The sequence below is a fragment of the Anser anser genome, assembly GCF_964211835.1.
Source record: "Anser anser genome assembly, chromosome: 26".
Classification (NCBI taxonomy): domain Eukaryota; kingdom Metazoa; phylum Chordata; class Aves; order Anseriformes; family Anatidae; genus Anser; species Anser anser.
Window position 1 is genome coordinate 1,101,541 of NC_139747.1, and position 20,825 is coordinate 1,122,365.

The following is a 20,825-nucleotide window of genomic DNA, read 5'->3' on the forward strand; positions in this document are numbered from 1 at the left end:
TTAAAATTGAAGGCCATTTTATTATCATAGCAAGTATCAAAATAAAAAGGCTTTTAATTCAATACATAAGATCAACAACCATGCTGGTAAAGCATCACCATGCTCCTGCCAGCAATTCCCAGCTATCAGCAATGCCACAAACCTCTATTTGCTTTGTTAAACAGTGGTTTTAAAATTCAGTCTTCATTTCAAGATTGCAAGATCATGGAGATTATGACAGAATGACAGTTAAAGAGAGAGATCAAATAAAGATTTACATGTAGTGACTACTCTGGAAAATTAAGGAAATTATACATATAATGAAGAATCTGAACAAAAAATAACAATTTTGGCTTGTAAAGACTGGTATTATTTCAACTTGTTTCTGCATTTTCCACTCTTATTACAGTTTAACTAAATTACTCGGTTTTCAATGATGCAGAATCATGAAGGTTCCATAATGGTTTTAAAATGTGGGTTTGAAATTAATAATACTGGCTACTCCTTTTTCTGTTCTCCCCCCTCCTCTGAGAAATACTTTAGCAGTAATGTTTTCAATTAAAAAAAAAATCTTTAAGACCTATTTATTCCAAACTATTGTTTTACTGTAAAGTCATACAAAAACATATTTTATAATACCACTTTGGTTTATTTGGGTCTTTTCATTAATGAAAACACTTGCATAAAAAGCAGGTTTTTTTAGTTACTAATGGAAATCCTTTATGTGAATGTAGAACAGTCCGAAACAAACATTCAGGTACTCAAAGATTTAGGTACCATCACCTCATTCCTATGTTTCTGCTATTCCCTGTTCATAATCTTCCTGCAGAGACCAATTTACAAAAGTGAGTAATATTACCGCCTATTGATGCAATTTTGGACCACTGCTTTCTAGTGTATCAGTCTGGAGATGGAACTTTTCCTAGCTCAGCTTTTCCAGCAAATACAAAGATGACATACGAGATGGAACTTTTCTCCAGCAGAAATTGATGGTATCTTTTATTTTGCATTTTCAAGTATCAACTGTCATTCTCCTAACAGGGAAAATAAAGCTGAAGTGAAAATACTGGAATGAGCAGCAGAAATTCATCCCATTTCTATCTTAGTGTGACTGCCTTATTAAAAAGACTAATGCACGTTTAGAACACTGAAGACTGAAATGAAGAGTAGTAAGTAGCAAGCGTTTGGGGCAGAAGATCATAAATTCAATAGGTTGGTCCCTGACCAACTTAGTGCTTACACTTTCATCATCTTATATGGATATATTGGCTGCAAATTATAACAGCAATTAATAAACAGGCTCTCCTGCCAAGTGGCAGATGGATTTGCGGGAGAGGATGAAGAAAATTCTCCAACCCTGAACTTTTGTCTTTAACACCCCCTCCATTTTCGTATCCATGTAAACTAAAAGCTATTACCTCTCTGCATCTGGTATGTGAAAAATTAACCAGTTTTCTGAAGTGAAAGGTATGCTACATAGCATTGTTCTGAGCAAAGAAGGAAAATTCCTCTTTGAACAGTCCAGCAACAAGAGGTTGTCATCTTTGCCCTGTAGTTTTTTTCAGGACGATGCTTTGTGTCCTTTGCTACCAGCAAATCTTCCTCTAAAGATCTATTCTAAAAAAAAAACGAAAAAAAGAACCAACAAAACAAACAAACAAAACCAGTAAAACTGTTCTGTTCATTTCGGTTTACCTCAACATTATCTCTAATATGAAACTACAAACACTGAAATCCAGTTGGTCTTGCAGACCAGCAGATGATGCGCTGTAATGACCGTGGGCCTAGTCATTCAAGCAGATACTCACTAGCAAGGCTTTTTGCAAAGTCAGGGTCCCTGAGACAAAAATTCTTTCTCTCTCTAGTTTTTCTAACTATGATGACTGTGACAAACAGCATGCTCGCAGTCTGGTTTCACCAGGAGCTAAGTCCAATTAGCCACTGGCAGGACATTGCCCCTGCCAGCATTCCTAAGCCCCATACCTAGCAGATACACCGCTGGCAAGGACTACAAAATTCCGACTCCCCTTTGCCCAACCCAAATATGACAAATGGAAAACGAACCAGTGTTATGATGCAGAAGATGAGTAGTTTGGGCCACTACCTGTGCGATGCGTGGTCTAAGGCTTAGATCCCCCTCCAAGGTAATTAGGTAGCCTGCAGCACTTAACTACAGCTATTATAACTCACTGTGCACGTGGTCTTAGCTGCCCTACTGAGGTAAAACACATTGGCTTAGACCTCAGTAAAAGGTGGTTTAATGGATTTGCTACACCTTGCACTCAGGATGGGACTGGAGTGGACACAAACCGTTAGTCCCAGTGCCACAGAGCACAGGCAGTGACCCACCATCTGGCCAATGTCCGGGCCTTCAAGCAGACACGGGTAGTGTACAAAAGTCTAGCACCTCTTTTTTTTTTTTTTTAAGGGGTTTGAAATTAAGTACTGGAAATTTCCAACAAGAAAAAAAAAAGGTCATAGCAGCAATCCCCCTCCCGCCAAAATCTCAAAACTTATTTACTTTCAACTGCTACAAACCACCTCAATCCAAAATCAAGTACCCATCTAAGCTGGCTGCAGAACAAATAGCCTAGCTAGCCTCGCCGGAGTAACTGGGTTTATTAGCCCATCGGCAAGGAGAGGTGCATCTAGCAGACTTATCTGGAGCAGAGTGCTTAGAAGTTACCAGAAAAAAACACCCCATAAATACCAAAGTCATTGTGTCCAATTGTCATACAAAAGATTGAGAGGATTAAGACTTATCTTAAGTCTTTCAGTACAGGAAAGGGGGAAAACAAAAAGGAACTTCCCAGTTCATGTTTCTTTTGATATAAAACAAATATAAACGTTTCTTTTTCAGTTGATGTTATGAAGCAATTTTGTGTCCTCACTGGTTCCTGCCCCATCCTCTTCGTGGATTCCCTCTGACAGTCCCTCTGCAAATTTAGTCTGGCTACCTGCATAGTCCATGAACATGTTGGGGATATCTTTGCCAAAATATATCTTGCTGTTTGCTGCAATGGCCTTGTATTTCATCAGCTGTAAGTACTCAGGAGTTAACTTCATCTGCACAAAAAGAAAACAGATCACCAACAGCTCAGATTCGTCTGAAAGCAAATTTCTGACGCGAGCATACAAGGCGTCCACTTCTCCAGAACGCTCGTGGGCATGCTCATCCCCTCTCCAGCTGAAGAGACGGAGTACCCAGAAGGCAGCTCTCCTTCAGCGTGTCTAAGCAAAGCTCTATATTTCAGGGACTAAACGGCAAAATGAGAAAGCGATGGAAGCAGCTGGGGAAAAGTTCCATCCACACGTACCGCAGAGATGGAGATGCTCTAAAGACCATAATTCACTGAAAGCTCTTGCAATGCAAGCTACTAGAAAGAAAAATACAACTGGCTTTTTTCACAGAGCAGATTGAAGAGTCAGTTTCAGAAAGCAGCGATCGTTCCTTCAGGATAACGACGCTATAGCAGAGAGAATGGAGTAGCTGGGACAGAACTTGTGCACAAACATCTCAGACCTCCAGCCATTCTTACTGACCCTTTCAAAACAAAGTCTTCCTGCTGGGACTTTCTGGGAACTTGCTGTAGGCAGTAACAAGCCTGGCAATTGTATCCATATAATTTTTTCTGTTTCCAGTATTTTTTTTGACTTTATTTTTGCAGGAGCAAGACTTTGCCAGGCTAATTAGTTTGGTGTATAAGAGCAGCTCCATTTGTTATTTACCTGAATTCTTGTTTGCTCTAAGCCTGTCACATGAGAGATCTCCCTGCCTTGACTACCTGCCAGCTCGCAGATTGAAATGAATCAACACTTCTGACTACAAAAGGATGAAAGGGCAACACTGAAACCAATATTCTATCTACAGCACCTGGCAGAGATGTCTCCAGACATAACCAGGTATTTCATATATTCTGACACAAACATATCTGTCGAGAGAAGGAGAACTTGCAAATAAGGATCTAATTATTGTTTCAGTTTCAAAGATAACTTTTCTGTCTTTGGCTTAAACAACAAGACACAATGAGCGAACAAAGACAGACTGCTCTTTTGCTGAGTTCTTCTATGTAGCCTAATGTAAGGAGCCCTGCTTCAAGGCACAGAATAAGGAAACAACAATACCTTGTTGGCCTCGGCAACTTTCATAGCAGTATAGCATTCAGCATCAGCTCGTGCCTTCTCTCTTGCAAGAAATGCAGCATCTGGAAGAAAACATGCTCCCACATTCAGATTTTTATTTCCAGTCACGTTAGCACCATTTGCAGCTGGAAAATTTTTTAAAGCAGCCAGTACCACATCTAAACCATACGGGATACGACAAGGGCAAGAGGGAACAAAATGGGAAACCCAGAAACGGGATCTCCCTTTACATCTAAAACGCTACAGGATGATAATATTAAATAAGTAAATTGTATCTGCAACTGAAGGCCTCAAAGCATTTTATAAACATAAGGTTTTTATTACCACCCTGTCACACAGGCTGAGAATATTCTTTCTTCTCTAGCCAGCCACTAACTCTCGTGCTGCAAACGAAACAACTGTTCCACTGCAGAAGTGGTATTTACCCACGACATTTGCACAGGACTCCAAGAGCAGCACAGCAGACTGCTCTACAGATGAAGTTTGTTGATGCGAACGCAATTCCCCAGATGGGATTCTGTCTGGGATATTGAGGTTAAGATTCTGGCACACAGGGGCAGGCAATTTTAACCTTTACAGGCTCTGCCCCTTGGACAGATGTTGGAGAGCTGTTTTGCTGCAATATCAAAAATTGCGTCAAGGGTCTGATCGTGTGGGATACCGAACTTCCCTGACTGCTAGCAAAGACGTGAAAGGAAAGAAACACTTCCCCTTTCTTTATCACATTCCTGTTTTTTTCTTCTTTTTTTTTTCCTTCTTTTTATCTGTCAAATGACACTGATGTGGTATCAGGCCATCAAGTTAAAGCTGAGCTTAATCTGTCTGATTCAAGGTGATCTCTTTATGTTCCTTCTGTAATGGGGAGCCACATATTTGTAATACATGCTAGACCAGATCTGAGAGCGGCGCAGCTGGACAAGCCATTTGTTTACCTATACTAGCAGGGAGTTGCGTGAGCAGCTACCCTTAAAAATTGGATGGATTGTCCTGAGACTTCCACTCCTCTGGCTAACAACCAGAACGGTCTGTCACGGACACTAGAAAGAATGAGGGAGACCTGAATCCTCTACTGGCATGGAATTGAACTGGCATGGAAGCTCCCCCTCCCTCCTTTCTTTAGGATCTTTGGGTCAGTCACTACAGAACATTTACTTACTGGAAGTTATCACTCACCTTCGATCTCTGAAATTCGTTTCTCTGTTTCTTTTTCCATCACTTTCTGTCCGTAAGTTATTTCAGCAACTTGTGCAATTTTTTCTGCCTCTGAAATGAAAGAGAGCATGTCCACATTGTCATCACACAGTCTTCCTATTGCTAGAACCAACTTTACCCATGGAAATCCTTCCCACCCTCTTCTGGTGGCAGTAAAATGTGGGGGGAATTTTCAGCCCTCAGAAGGTGTCAGCCCGTTTGTGGGTAAAGCCGGAACCCATTTGGGTTTCTCTGGAAGAACATCAGACCAGCAGCAGAGAAATCACCCAACAGCAAACCAGGTGCGTACTTTCCCCCTCCCAGTTTGGATTCTGTTTTCTGCCTATCCCAGTCACACACCCCTGTAAGCTACTGCCTTCAGGCAAAGCTGTACAGACCAATGAGGGCCTTCTTCCTTTCTGTCTCCGCTTCCTTCTCTACCACCTTCTGCTTCTGTGCTGCAATCAGTAGCTTTGTCTTCTCGCTCTCCCTAGGGAGCCAGAAATAGTCAGTTACAAAACGCGAGCCTATCAGGTGGCCCGGCCTACCTCACCTTCAGGACGAGCCGTTGGCTTAATCCTCCCTCAAGTGTGTGGTTAGGGCAGGCGGCAACGATGGAAGTGAGTGCATCTACCTGCAGAGCTTTTTTTTTTTTCCTCTAAACTAAAGCACCTTTTCTTCCCCTTTATAGCAGGAGGATTTTTCAGTCAAGCTGGTGTGAAACATTCCCTGTTACTCTCCGCAGACTGCCACAATGCCTTCCAGCAGAGGCAAGTCATAGAACAACATCTTGACTACACACATGTGCAAGTTTAACGGGTTACTATTAACAAGGACACTATTAAAACAAAGTGAGAAATTAAAATCCTGTAACTTGCCCTCACGGATTGTTATAAATTTCCCACAAGACAGATGTACGTGGCTTTGAAATCACCCTTCATTCAGTCACGTGGGTCTGTGCATTTTACTTGCTAAAGCCTTTTCTCTCTCACTGCTTTGTGCGCACACTGAGAAGTTTTAAAAGCGTGTGTGTACATATATGCAAAAGAATTTAAATACTCTGTGCCTGCTCCCAGGCGGGGAAGAGAGATTAGAGTCAAGAACAAGTCCTTCTCAACTGGATTTACAGTAACAGATAAGAACAGGCTGATTTGAGATTCCATCATGCCCTTACTGCGCATGACTTACCACGATACCAAAAGGTCAAGCAGAATGGACGAGAGGGATCTTACTCTGGCCTATGTAGACTCTGTTGGCAGAGTGCTCAAAGAACATAAGCATTTCTGAATGATCAAGTGCAAGAAAAGGCAGCTGGCTCACAGCATTGAAAAGGGATCAGTATGTCAAGTGCTATTAAAGAAAGTTATTTCTAAGCTTTGCAGGTCCTCAGCCTGTTGAATCAACAGTTTTTCCATCCTAGTCAAACAGCAGGATTAGTGGTGGAATCTATCCACCTGCCACTCACCCGCATGCTCTGGGAGGTGTTTGTAAAGTAGGGCCAGTGTCAAGGGGAAGGAGGCCCCAGGAAAATAATTCCTGCACTCAAGTGTTCAAAATGGAGCAACACCCTAACTCGGCAGTGACCTGCCGGCCATTTACAGTGACAGACACATCTGGTGCAGCCTCACCAGCCCCTTTCTGAACGGCAGTGAGGCAGCACGAGGCTGAGCACAGGCCTGGCAGAGGGCACTCTGATCAGTGCACGCTGTGAAAACACATTAATCTGGATGACCGACTCCTTTTGGTAACAGAGGTGCAAGTCTCAGGCACTTACATGAGCTCATAATTCCTCCGGATTGTTTCAGGGATGTTTGGCTTTGTAACTCGAACTGCCTGGAAAGAGAGACAGAAAAAAACATAGGCAAGCAGCCAACAATCAAAAGGCAAATGGCCCTGAGGCTGCAGAGGGTGGGGGAGCTAACACTTATGACAAGCTCTGTCAGACAAAGCTTTTACTTGCTGCAGAAATTGTGACCAGCTCCAAACTACAGAGAGCAAACACCGGACCGACCGATGCCCTGACATGACAGGAGGTTACAACCTGCGTGAACGAGTAACCAGGGGAACACCACGAGAAACCCAACACGGCAAAGCTACAAGGGGACAGGAAGGACACTGCTCTCACTCCTCACGTTAAACAAACTGGATCATAGAATCATCAAGGTTGGAGAAGACCTCCAGGATCATGTGGTCCAACCGTCCCCCTACCACCCACTAAACCACGTCCCCGAGCACCACGTCCAACCTTTCCTTAACCACCCCCAGGGACGGTGACTCCACTACTTCCCTGGGAACTTTAAAGCTATTTTTTTACTTTGAAGCTTTAAAGGAACTTTATAGCCGTACTTTAAAGCAATTTTCTAACAGTTACAGCTTATTTTCTGTCATCCCTTAACCCTCGCGGTCTGTAGATCTCCAAGCAGAACCCCAATTACCTGTATAATTAATCCGGGGGCCATGGTAGTTAGGTCTTGCTGCAATGCCAGTTTAAGGTTTTCATCAATCTGATCTGATTGGAGGGAAGGAAAAAAAAAAAAGTAACTAAAAGCCCCCCAAAGGCAGCTTGCTGCCAACAGGTACAGAATTAGCTGGAACAGCTCAGATTTCTTATTCCTGGAAAGTAAGTGGAAACGTAAGTTTGATATAGAAGTGGTGGGCTGAGAAAGACCATCCCTGACCTCAGGGCAGGTTCACATCTCGGCACGTCAAGCAGCGCTGACCAGTGGCAAGGACTTGGGAAAGACTACAGGAACACGGCCAGCATAAAACGAAGACCTTCCCAGTTTCCAATAACCTGCAATTTGGACTCTTTTTGAGCCAAAAGTAGCATTTTTATGGTAAAGAATCGCTGTTCTAGCCCACTTTCCTACTGATACCTTCCCAACTGGATCCTGAAGTAGATGTGGTCCAGCTAAATCATGACTGATTAGTAACTGTGCCTACGCCAGCAGCAGACAAAGAAAATGGAAAGGGAGAAACGTAAAATGGCTGCATTAGTTATTTTAATAGGCTGCAAAAATTTCATCAGTAAAGCCTGTCTGGCTCAACGCAGAACGTTTAACTCCAGCACAGCTAAGAAATTTCAAAAGGAGACGCAAAACAAAACCCTTCTTCAGCGAAAAGCTCTAAGGACAGCAGTGTTTCCAGTTGGGGCCTGCTGAGAAATGCAAAGGGAAAATAAAATGTAATAGCCTTGAAAGTGATCACATCGCACTCCTTGATTATTTGCTTTGGTCCCAGTTTAGCTAGCTGGAACTCACACTCACAATGAAGTTCAGCCAGGAGTTTAGGAAACAGCTGTTATCAGTTTCCTGCACCTGCTTGCAGATGTGGGGGCAGAGAATGACATAAGTCTGCCTGAAATGGGCTGTGCCCCATTTCATAACCGTGGAGCCAGAAAACATTCAGCTCAGACTGAAAGAGTTACACAGGGGTTTATACAAGTTCCTTCTGTGCAAATTGGTTGTCTTGAGTCCGTTTCGAGCAGTTGTCGTCAGCAGCTGCCGACATCTGGAGCCTCCATCGACAAAGAACCAGAACATTCACCAGCAGCCCTGTAAAGGAAGAGGAGGGGAACTGCGCCCTAGTCCCACACTTGGTGCAGAGGCCCTGTCAGAAAGGGGACAGCCAGGCTTCTTGGAAAGCCCCGCTTAAACAGACAAGCGGTTTGCAAACACCTTGTACTCTTTCAGGCACTTGGCGCTAAAAAAATCCCAGCCAGTAATTCTGTCAGCCCTGGGTCCAAACCGTTCGCAGCAACGCTTCACCCACGGCCAGCACCGCTGCGCTGCCAGATGCTGGAAGGGATTTCTTATCACTCAAAGGCCATAAAGAAAACACGCGTCCCTGGCAGGGACCGGCCCATTTCTCCTAAGAAACCAACACGTTTCTTCAGGCTGTCTCTTGTACCGGGCTCCAAGCGTTCATGCTGCCTGATTTCCCACTGGTCCGGAGAGAGGAAGGGAAGGTCAGCCAGCCCTCGCCACGCAGCCCTGGCTTCTAGCACTCACTCGCAGAGCCCAGGAGCCGCGGCGATGCGCATGACACACAAGTAATCAAACCCACAGGGCTTTTGGTAACAGCAAAGAACAGAAGAGTGGCTTTTCCATCTGGACTAGCAAATCCTGCAACTGATTAACCAGCCACATTTGCTAAACACACGTAACACAGCAGAATTACTGCTCCCTCTCCTAAAACCCTCTGCTACCACTGGCAGCTTTGGGGATTTTTGTTGTTGTTATAATACGGTGAAGCACTCAGCACCAGAAGACGATAAGGAACAAGTAGCTGTAACTGGTTAACAATTCCAAACAGAGCAGGCACCAGATTGACATGTAAAAGGCCCACCAGCTGGGGCAGCGACTTCTGTACCGGCAGAACATGCAAAGAGCTCACAGAGACATCACTCAAGGAGCCATCAACCCGGGAGTGAAAGGCGGAGAGGCAGCTCACCGAACAGCTCGATGTAGACCTCCTGCAGCGTGTGGACACTGCAGAACTGGTTCAGCTCATGGTGAATCTTGTTGAAAATGAGAGCTTTGTCGTAGTCAGCGGTGTAGTTCTTCACTATGTCATACACTGCAAAAGGAGACGTGACAGTGGCGTTAACAGCTGGGACAGAGGGATGCCACAGGCTGGGCGCTCGCAGGAGAAGGCTTCTGGCTCAGTCACAGCAGCAAGAAACACAGAGCCAGACTGAAACGACGAAAGCACCGCAAGAGAAGGCTGCACCACAACCAACTACTTCATTTAGGGGAGTTTTAATTATTGCTGGCATTTCATCCCATCCCAATCAATATTCTGCCACATGCCTTGTAAGCAGAGCGACACCTTCGTATCAGCAGCCCTCGCTGCATTATCTGCGAGTCTCTGCCCTGCGGACACACGAGTTGTGCCTGAGTTTAATACAGAGATCGTGTGGTCTGTGCGCAGCGTGGGAAGGGCATCCTCCACCCGGGGTAAGAAACCGATGACCCAGGCAGTGTCATCATGCCTGTAACCAACAAGACATTCGAACAACCCACACAGAAATAAATTAAAAAAAAAAAAAAAGCCCGACTGGTCATTCTCCTGGTGTGTCAGACTCCAGCCTTCTGCTCACAGACTTCCCTGCCCCTTGCACACCTCGTTGTTCAAATCAGAAGTTCTTCACCGAAGCATAAAGCCCAGTGGGGCCACAATAATACAAATAATAGAAGTGATGGATGGTATTTGGGTATTGGTGAAGCAACCAGTAGCACAGAACAAGTATGTGCAAGAAATAATAAAAAGTGTCAGGGAGAGCTGGTTTGAAGCTCAAACCCAGGAAGTACGGGGCTCCACGAGGCACACAGGAGAATACCTGGGGCACTCCCTAGCTCCAAATCAAAGCACGGGCAGGCACGACCTCTTCACCTTACCTCGCACTAGCAAGATCACCACCACCACCTCTGGCTGGCAGGATTATCAGGGTCACAGGGGAAGAACTCACCTGCACTTTGGATCAGGAAATTCACCACCTCAATTCTGTCAAAATAAATCATCACTCCTCCGCTGCAGAAGAAAGAAAAAGAAAAGGGGGAAGTTTGCTGGAGGCCGCGAGCTGTGCCCTGCAGCCGGACGGCCTCTGAGGGGGGACACTCCCCTCTAGCGGGTGAGCGCAGCATTCACACCTCCGGCAAGCACCGCTGCGACACTACGGCAGGCACCCGCACCTTGTACAGGCTCCCGCTGTCTCCAGCAACTGGATCATGAAATGTGGAGCCAGGCTTAGAAAAATCATATTTTTAGTGTTTACTACATGTAAGTAAAAACCCCTGGTCCCTTCCCTATTTCTGTCTGTCCTATGATACCAAGCAATCCACTTTCTTCCTGTGCTTCAGCTCAGGCAAGCACAGTAGGAGTTACCTTACTTACAAAAAAAAATACAGCTTTCATAATATTAAAACCTTGCACGTAAGTTGCTGCAAAAAAAAAGATGAGAGTGCAAGGTGCAGCCTGTTTGTGGCAGAAAGTAACTGCACTGGGAATTAGAGTACCAACTCCTGCGGCACCTGCATGAACGCCAAACGTGGAAGCTCAGGGAATCCGGTAGGGCTGGAGGTGGGAGACGGAGCCCCTGGAGGCCGTGCGTTTTAAAGCAAGGCCGTGCGTTTTAAAGCAAGGCCGTGCGTTTTAAAGCAAGGCCGTGTGTTTTAAAGCAAGGCCGTGTGTTTTAAAGCACGCTGGGGCGAGGAGGAAGGGGAGAAGGGAAAGCACCAAAAGCAGCCCAGCAAAATCGGGGAAGCACAGGGGACAGAAGCTAAGCGACTCACCTGGTTCCGCAGGGCACGTTTTTCACCTCATCCGTCTGCAGCGTGGTCTGGACGGAGAAATATTTCAGAAAAGCCCCTCTGGAGCTAAGCCTCCCCCCGGCAACCGGGGTTGGCCCCGGCCCCCCGAGCCCCCCCCGAGCCCCCTGGACACCCCCCGACCCCCCCCAGCCGCACCTGCACCGACTTGTAGGACGTGATGAAGGGCAGCATGAGGTGGAAGCCGGGCCCGCTGGTGGAGGTGAGCAGCGCCCCGCCGCTGAGGAGAGAAGCGACAAGAGAGAAACGCGGCCGTCAGCGGCGGCTCCGCGCCGGGCCGGGCCGGAGAAGGCCCGGGGAGCCCGTGGGAGGCCGCGGCGGCCGCCTCACCGGTAGTAGACGCCGATGTGCCCCTCCTCGATCTTGTGGATGGCGGAGAGGAAGGCGGCGGCCAGGCAGCCGAGGCACAGCGCGGCGGCGGCGCCCAGCTGGGCCATGCCCGGCCTCGGCGGGACGCGGCTCCCGCTGCCCGCCCGCCGCGCGTCATCACCCAGCGACCGCCGCCGCCGCCAAGGGGCGCCGCCGGGGGGCGCCGGAGGGCCGGGAGCCCGGGGGCCGCGGGTTCGAGTCCCGCCGGCGCCTGGCGGCCCTCGGTCTCTCCACGCAGCCCCCTGCCCGCTAGGGAGAGGGGGAGATGTGGGGGCACAGCGCGACCTGCACCACCCTGCCTGGGCCTTGAGGACGGGGAGACCCCCTCACGGGAGGTTCTCCCGTGAACTGAGCCCTTGCTCACATGTACGAAGCACCGCGCTGCCCCCCTGAGCACTGCTGTGCCCCCACCTGGGCCTTGTGTCCAGGGAGACCCTGTCACAAGCGGTTCTCCCATGAACTGATCTCCTGCTCACACACACGAAGCACCACGCTGCCTCCCCAGGCCCTTTGCGAGGGGGTCGGGCGCTGCCGAGCCCCCACCAGGGCCTCATGGCTTGGGGGGACCCTCTCAGAGGAGGTTCTCCCATGAACTGACCTCTTGCTCGCTTGTGCAAAGCACCACGCTGCCCCCCTGGGCACTGCTGAACCCCCACCTGGGCCTTTTGTCCAGGGAGACCCCCTCACAAGAGGTTCTCCCGTGAACTGACCTCTTGCTCATGTGCACGAAGCACCACGCTGCCCCCCTGGGCACTGCCGAGCCCCCACCAGGGCCTTGTGTCCAGGGAGACCCCTCACAAGAGGTTCTCCCATGAACTGACCTCTTGCTCGCACTCACAAATCACCATGCTGTCCCTCCAGGCACTGCCGAGTCCCCGGCCAGCCCCAAGGCCACCCAGCAGGGCCCGTGCCCCCCGACATGCCCCCCACGGCCTCCCCGCCGGGGCTCGGCTCTCCCACAGCAATCTGTTCCCCACCTGGACCAGGCCGGACCGAGGGGCAATAACGGGGAAAGTGACAGGGCACGTGAAAATATATTAAATCTTCCGCATCTATAATTGTTGAAGGGGACTTAAAAAACATAGGAGAGACGTATAAAATGTCAATAAAGTAAAATAATTTGATCTTTACAGTTGATAGATCTCCTAGGGTTATATATAACAAACCTGTCAGAAGGATTCAGCGCCGTTTAGAAGTAGGGAATGAAATATCTGCTATATTTGTCAATCCAAATTTTACAGCTCTTAAATAAGCGCAAAAGGGCGCCAGAGATGAAATACACCCTGTATTAGTTTTTTTTTTTTTAAATGCTTGCCCAGATTTAAGGCTCTGATAAAATGTATTAAATCTTTAAAGGTTTTAATGAATCTAGTATGTGTTTCATAAATCAAGAGCCTCTGCTCAGCCCCCTCTCAGTTTAATAAGGGTAAACTAGGAAATTGCTCTGAGCTGAAGCAAAATACATTCATATAATATTGAAAAGTAATAGATTTTTAAATGTGGGGTGTTCTGGCTCGCAGGCGAGGTTTTGCTTCATAACATCGGCGCTATATCATTACCCTGAATGGGAAACCATCTGTGGCCACGTGTTTAACAGCATCAAGATGTGAACTAGCACAAAGGTAAATATTATTTGTAATAATCCTGAAAAAAAAGCCAAAAAAATCATTACTTCTAGACCTCGGGCCAGGAACATTCGGGGGTGTCTGTGCTGCGACTCTGTTTTTAGCAGCGTGGACCTTTTTACACTAACAAACGGTTTATTGCACCCACTTCTCGCTGGCACTCGAAGCCTTTTTGATCTCTACCCCATTCTTCCCCATCCCACTGAATTGAAGCCCATGTAAAAATATTTTGTGGGTTTTCCCGCAAAGGTTGAGAGGAGTTTGAAGGTCTCTGAGACTCTCTGCTCAACGCTGTCACCCCCAGCCCCTGTTACCTGTCCTGCCCCGCGCCAGGACGGGACGGGGCAGGACGGGACGGGACCGTCCCGGCGGGAGGTGAGGCCAGGACCCACGGCAAGTGCTGCGTAAAAGTCTGTCCAACCTCATTAACTGTCACGGGTAACAATACCAAGCTGGCAGTGAAGGCAATTTGGAGCCTGTTGGCCATTAATCACTGCCTGACAGTTGTGAATAGAGGTGGAAAAACTCTGTCCCCGCAGTTCCTGCTTTGGCGTTTAAGGTTACCTCCGTGTGCAGCCCGCAGGGAGCAGTGGGGCGGAAAGCTCGCCCTTGCCCAGTCCCCATCCCTGTCCCCATCCCATTCAATCCCCATCTCCATACCATTTCCATCCCCATCCCATCCCATCCCTGTCCCCCAGTGCTCCCAGCATGTCCCTGCTCTCCTCCCCAGGCTTGGCCACTCCTAGGGACGCTGCTCTGAAAGGCAAACCCGGCACTTCGCTAACCACGAGGCCTAATAGCTCTTTAATAAGGTGTTGGGAAAGTGCCTCGAAGTCAAAGCGAGCGCTGTGTGCACGGAGTGCCATCGTAGTTCCTGGCTGCCCCAGCGCCCCCAGAGCTGGGGCTGGATGTGGTGCTCTGCAGTGGGGCATTAATGGGGGCACAGGGCTGAAAAGGCATCAAAACCCGATTTGGGTTGGGTGGGGAGAAGGAGCCAGAGAGGCTCGTGGGGCTGCAGGACAATACGGGGTGCCCTGACCACCTTGCGCCAGGGTTTTGAAAGGGAAAGAAGGTGGGGAGAGGGAGGGTGCGGGGGGAGAATACTTAACAAATTAAGTCTATCGAACATTATTTGCAGATTACGGTGCAGAATTGTGTTAAAGTATGTCCGGGCTCGTTACATGTCAGTGCTAACAATACAGCACTTGGCAATCAAGGCAGTTCTCTGGCGCTGGCCATTAATCATCCCCTGACAGTCCTGAGCTGGAAACGAGGAAACTGCTCACATGTGCTAGATGCACCTATTTACCCGCGCTGTAATCACGGCAGGAAAAGTTTTCTTTGACTCCCTGCCTGCCCGAGCCTTGCTGGCGGGGCGATAAGCAGAAGGGTCCCGGTCCTTATTTCACGTCCCATCTATTTCGAGGGGCACGGGGGCACGCGGAGAACACGGTTTGCATTTCAGCTCCGCCGCGGTGGGACACCTCGTGCCCCAGGGGAGCGTCCCCCCTGATTCCTGTGCATTGCGTTTTGGAGGCGCTGCCCACCACGGGGGTTTGGCTTTGCAGGGCTGGCCCAGGGGGGGGCCGTGTGGGGGAATGAGCGCAGAGCGGAGCTCGCCCCGCAGACGCCAGCACCATGGCCGGGTGCCAGGGTGCCAGGTCACCCTCCCAGGAAATAAAGGAGCAATGTGTCCAGCCCCCCCCCAGTGCTGTTTTCTAAGGGGAAATGATTAATGGTGCTTGGAAACCACAATTCATCCCGGGAAAGAAAGTAGATTTACCCAAAACATGCGTGAGAATTAGCGTGCGGATCGGCTGCGAGGCAGAGGCAGGGAAGCTCTGGGTGAACAGAGCCCGACTGTGCTGGGGAAAAGCCCCGGCCGGAGACGCTGCGGCGGCGGCGGCGGGGCGGGAGCAGGGCCTGGGTGCCCACGGGCCATTGGGGTGGCTTCTCCCCCTGTCTGCTGGCAGCACAGAGGGTCACGGTGGAGGAGAAAGGAGATCTCAGCCGTAGGACCCCCGACAAGGGGCAGACAAGCCCCTGCCAAGGGATGGATGGTGCTGGTGGGACCCAAACTGGTCGTTCCCAAATGCCCCCGTGGTACCGGGGTCCAGGGAGAAGCAGCATGATTTTGCACCAAAACCCATCAGATTTCCTGACTGTAAATGCCAAACGTTTTAGCAAAAGCTGATTTTCAGGCACAGGGGAATAGCCTCACCCGGCTCATTCCCAGGGGAACCACGGGGATGAGTGGGGCGGTGCTGGGGTGCAGCGAGCATCGAGCCATCGCCGCGGTGCTCCGGCTGTCCCCGTGACACTGGGCTGCAGGAAACCTCAGAGAGGGGCAGAAGGTGCCTTTCCTCCACAACACATCCTGATGTATCCGCCAGCGGGCCCGGCCGTGCTGCAGGAGCAAGGCACGGGCCAGAGGGTTAGGAACTGCATTAAAGGGTTTTCAGGCATGAGTCCTGACCGGGATCCAAGCAGCTGCGCTCTCCCCACAAACCGTGCAATGTTGGGCTGGGGACAAGAGCAGCCAGGGAAGGGGACGGGCTCCCTTGGAAGGAATTAGGGATGGGTGGCGTGGATTTATGGCCCGATCCCGGGGATAAAAACAACAGTCTCTGCTCTGGATCAAGGCAGCGGCCACGCGCGGTCCTGTCCCAGCGAGCGGAGGTGCTCAGAAAGGGCTTCAGGCGGCTGATTTATTTGTGGGATTCCGGGAAGGGCTGGGGAAGCCTCGGAGAGGTGCTGAAGCCCAGGTCAGGAGTCAGCGGTGTCTCGGTGATATATTTAGAGTGGGATAATGCGAGTGACAGGAGGAAAAAAAAATAAAGCTCCGTGGAGGAGGTGCAGATACATTCCCTTGGCCGGGGAGTTACTGGATGATCTGAGCCAGGGAACAGATAGTTGGATTTCCCTGGTTTCTCCCTTCAAATAAATCACAACTCCAGAGCCCTTTAAACTCTGCAATATGATCTGTTCCAATAAGGAAGGGAATGAAAGGCTGCGTCTCTCTGGAAGCCTCCAGAGCCATAAATCTACTATGTACAAACACATACCAGATTTCCAAGTGCATTTATTTTATTGTATTGTTTTAACAGAAAAATCAAACTGCAATAAACTCAGTCCCTCATTAGCTGTCTCTGTGTCCTGGCCAAACGCTGCTAACGAATAAAATCAGGACAAAGGAATGTGGCTGTTGGTCAAGAGCCCGGCCAGGCGCTGACCCCCCGAAAAGCGATTCCCTGCAGTGGGGCAGCCGGGGGATGCGAGGGGCCGGATCCTGCCCTGCCTATGGCCGGGGCTGTGCTGGGTTTGGCTGCTCTGAGTCCCTTTCTGGCCAGTTCCGCAGGGTTTTCTGCACTGGTTTGCAGAGGACCTGGCTGCACCGAGCCCCACGTCGGGCTGGGGCGTGCGTCCCCCTGCCGCAGCCTGCTGCGGGAGGCCGAGCAGCGTGCAGCAGCTTGCAGAAGTGCTCGCGAAGCACGGGGCAAACACTCCCCGGGCTGGCAGCCGGGGCAGTTTCAGGGCTGTCGGTCATTAATCATCCTGTGACAGTCCTGCAGGGGCCGGCCGCACCAGCACGGCTCCCTGGGGACTGGAGAGCCTGGGGAGGGGACGCGCTGGCACCACGCAGCGCCCAGATTTGGGTTTTCCCAGGAGGGGGGTCCCAACGCGAGCCCCCACCCTGCAGGACCCCCTCTGGGCTCTGCCATCCCCTGGGGTGGCCGGGGTCTGTGTGACCCCCAGAGCCCGATGCTGCACAGCACCGCCACGCCTCGTCCCTCACAGCCGGTCTCTTCACGCCTTGTCGGCAAGCACCATTTTGGGCTTAAAAACCAGAAACGAGGACAGAAGCGAGGGTGGAGGGCCGGGGATGCAGGGGCACCAAGCAGAGGGGTCCGGGCGCGGAGCGGTGCTGAGTGCAGGAGATGCAGCGCCTCGGTCTGATCCTGGAAGAAAGGAAAAGGAAGGCAGAGCTGCCCGGGAGGGAACGAGGCGGCTGTCCCCCAGATTTATGGAGCCGCAGCGGCCAGGGAGCCCCCCCAGCGCCCGAGCCCTGCCTCAGCCCACAGAGAAATTCTTTACTTATTGAATCACATTTGTCATCTCTAAATACATATGCAGGCCCGTGTTTCTGAATCCATAAACATCTTTAACTAACTCCGCTCAGCTAGGCCTCTTTCAGCAGTAATTTATATTTAACTTTTTCCATATGCGGGGCCTGTCGCGTTGGTGTCATTTCCGGGAAAGCCGGGGGGGCGCGGGGGGCGGCGTGCTTGGGGCTGCTGGAGCAGCCCGGCTGCTGGCACGGCGCGAGAAATCCACCCGGCAGAGCCAGTGCTCATTAATCATTTGAACTACTAAACTGCCAGCTCCTTTCAAGATCTTTCAAGAAGTGTTTTCACCCAAAATAGAGTTGAAAACGCGCCGGGCCCTACTTTCAGAGTCTCATCCATCTGGCCATTATGGGGAGTGTCAGGCGGCTCTGACAGACAAGGCTGCTCTGTTCGAGGGGCCCCGGCTCCCGCAACCTGTCACGGCGCGGGGCTGAGCGCGCCTGACAGCTCCATTTGTACCTACAGAAGAGATAAAAGCGCCCCCGCTGCGCCGGGCGGCGGCGAGGGACGAGCAGGGGGCACCCCGGGGTGGGAGGCAGGGTGCTGACGGCATCCCCAGAACCCCACTTTGTCCCGGGAGAAACCCAGCCCCTGTCCCCAAAATCCCGTCGCCGCGCCGTGCCGGCTGCTTGGGCGATGGGCATCATGCACGGGGTTGGAGCCCCCTCCTGCTGTGCTGCAGCCCCGTGCCCTGGCACCGAGCATCCCCTGCAAAACCACCCGGGGCCCCGTCCCCGCCCGCAGCTGAGCCCCCCCCAGCTCTCTCCCCGCTGGCTGCGCGCAGCCCCCAAGTGTGAGCAGCGTGAGTCAGCCCCCAAAAATAACACCGTGGGTCCCAGCGCTAAGAGAGCGTCCTCCAGGCTGCGGCTCTTTCTCACGCAGAGGATGCAGCAGCGCGGCGTGAGGCTCCTGGGGACCTCGAGCTCTTCTCGCAGCTCTCCCGGGGAAGAAACCCCTCCGGACCCCGACCTGGGGTTTGCTCCTTGCTCTTGGACAGGCTCGCAGCAGGGCTCCTCTGCACACCCGCTGCACCAGCTGCTGCCAGCCAGAGAGGTTTTGGGAACCAGCGAAGTGGCAGCCGAGGGCACAACACGTTTCTGCAGCTGGAGGAGCAAGCGAGGCGCGCACCGAGCGAACGCTTCCCGAGCAGTTGTTCCTAATCTGAAATTCAGCCAGAGCCTAAGAAACGTGCATAAACACCAGAAGGCGCGGAGGTCTTTTCAGCTCCATTCCTCGGTGGTAAATTCCTGTTCCCACCCCTGCCTTGCAAGGGTTTGTTATCTGGGGTGGGTTGAGCAATAATTTTCTTAAAAACATGAGGTTGCTCCACGCCTGTGACAAATCAGCGGCTCGGCGCGAGCACGGCTCGCGCTTTGGTTCATGTCAGAGACATTTTCCACAGAACATGACTCTTTCCACCTTGGAAGCCGGACCTGGCCGCCGTCCCTCTGCACCCCACGGACGTCACTGAGGCTGTGCAGAGAACTGGAACAGAAACCCATGAAGGTAACAATTGCTCCAGCAGAAACAATTAGTCACTTTTACAGGAGCTCTGCCCAGCAAAGCTCCCAGGCTCGGCGCTGGGTTCGCAGCCAAGGCTGCAGTTACCAGCCCCATCCTCACACGGCTGCGAGCAGGGACAGCCCCGTCACCGCACCACGGGCACGAGAGGGCCGATTGTCCCCAAGCGCTGGCGGCAGAAGGGGTCCTGTCACCACGCTCAGCCGGGGGAAGGCCGGAGAGGAGCACAGCAGAAGCCAGCTCTGGATTGCAGCAAGCGAGCACGCCGGGAAAGAACAACACAGCAAATCGTTCGAATGCCTCCATCTCCCCTCGCCTCTGCCCCAAGGAGAGGAGCGCAGCGAAGGCGGCGAGGGCGGCATCTCAGCAGAAAGCTCCAGCAGGACTTGAAGTGCCTCAGTCCCCCTCTTCTGTCCTCTGCTCTCCAGAGCCCATGCACCCTCTGGTGCGAGCGCTCACCGAGGGCAGGCACCGAGCACCCCAGCTCCCGTGGGTCCCTTTCTCTCTGGCAGCAGCGTCTCCTCCTCCTGGTGAGGCACCAGGGGCAGTGGGGACCAGCATCGCCCCGCAGCCCGGCTGCTGGATGGGGTCTCAGGAGGGTGCCAGGGGGTGGCCGGTGGAGATGTTCGAGCCGTTGCCACGAGTCCTCTTGCAAACACGGAGGGGAAAACCAGGCCATTTTGGTTCTCTGATCCGGCAGGGTGCCCGCGGTCGGGCTGCAGGAGGCCTGATTTATGGGCGATTATAAAACCAGCTGAGGCTGCTGCGTCTGCTCGCCAGATGCCAGGGACGCTGCGTGTCCTGCAGCTGCCGCCTGCTTGCTGGGCCACAAGGGCTCCGGCTCTGGGTGCCAGCAGGGACCATGCCGGCGTTTGGCACCACGAGGTGCTGGACGTGCCACACCTGCCCAGCGCCGACCGTGCCACCCCGCTCAGTCCCTGCGTCGGCATCGCTTCGCTGGTGCAGCATCAGCTCTCAGCATCTTGCAAAGGCACCTCCGGGGTCGGTCCGCCCGCGGGGAGGTCGCATTCCCCCCGTCCCGTCCCGTGCATGGTGCTGGAAGGTGGGGTGAAGTCATGGCAAAGCTGCTCCGGGAGGTTTCCATAAACGCTGGGTTAGAAAACATTATGGTCTGTGGAAATCTGTTTGTTATTGTGAATTGAGCTCAAGGAATATACTCTGTAAACTAAGCTGTCAGCCGAGCGTCTCCCCCAGCATTCTCCAGCGAGCGTTTAGCTGAAACATTTGTGTATACAGAATTACGACTCTTCAGTTATTCATCATGATAATAAACAGAGAGATAACTATTAACCATGCATCACAGTAATGAACAGTATCACTTACACGCACGCCGGTGTAAATCTGAGCGAGCGGGGCTGCGCTTTGCAGGGAGCCAGCGCGGGCGCAGCTCCGCCGCGGGGCCGGGGCAGTTCGCAGCCCGACGGTGCCCCGGTGCCAACGGTGGCGCTGAGCAGGATCAGACACTGCAGGAGGCGGCAGGAGCCACGGCCACGTACGGTCACCCTGGGCGCTTCCCATGC

At 51.4% G+C, this 20,825-nt stretch overlaps 1 protein-coding gene across 1 annotated transcript; it reads right to left on the reverse strand.

Annotated features, from left to right (window-relative positions):
* On the reverse strand, nucleotides 1-12,149 carry ERLIN2 (ER lipid raft associated 2). Its single transcript, XM_083812022.1, has 11 exons — nucleotides 11,973-12,149; nucleotides 11,781-11,862; nucleotides 11,607-11,653; nucleotides 10,784-10,845; nucleotides 9,766-9,891; nucleotides 7,749-7,822; nucleotides 7,088-7,146; nucleotides 5,712-5,803; nucleotides 5,296-5,385; nucleotides 4,105-4,184; nucleotides 1-3,045 (listed from the first exon to the last, which is right to left on the reverse strand). The coding sequence occupies exons 1-11, from the start codon at nucleotides 12,077-12,079 to the stop codon at nucleotides 2,836-2,838; spliced, it is 1,029 nt and encodes a 342-aa protein (XP_083668148.1). The 5' UTR covers nucleotides 12,080-12,149; the 3' UTR covers nucleotides 1-2,835.
* Nucleotides 12,150-20,825: the final 8,676 nt, after the last annotated feature.

What these genes read in the sequence shown, in the direction of transcription:
- ERLIN2 (XM_083812022.1), bottom strand. Translation starts at nt 12,079, where the DNA reads ATGGCCCAGCTGGGCGCCGCCGCCGCGCTGTGCCTCGGCTGCCTGGCC. An exon ending in TTTCCTGATCCAAAGTGCAG is followed by an intron (nt 9,892 to 10,783) that starts GTGAGTTCTTCC and finishes CTCCTTTTGCAG; the next exon opens with TGTATGACATAGTGAAGAAC. An exon ending in CGGAGGAATTATGAGCTCAT is followed by an intron (nt 5,804 to 7,087) that starts GTAAGTGCCTGA and finishes CTGGCTCCCTAG; the next exon opens with GGAGAGCGAGAAGACAAAGC.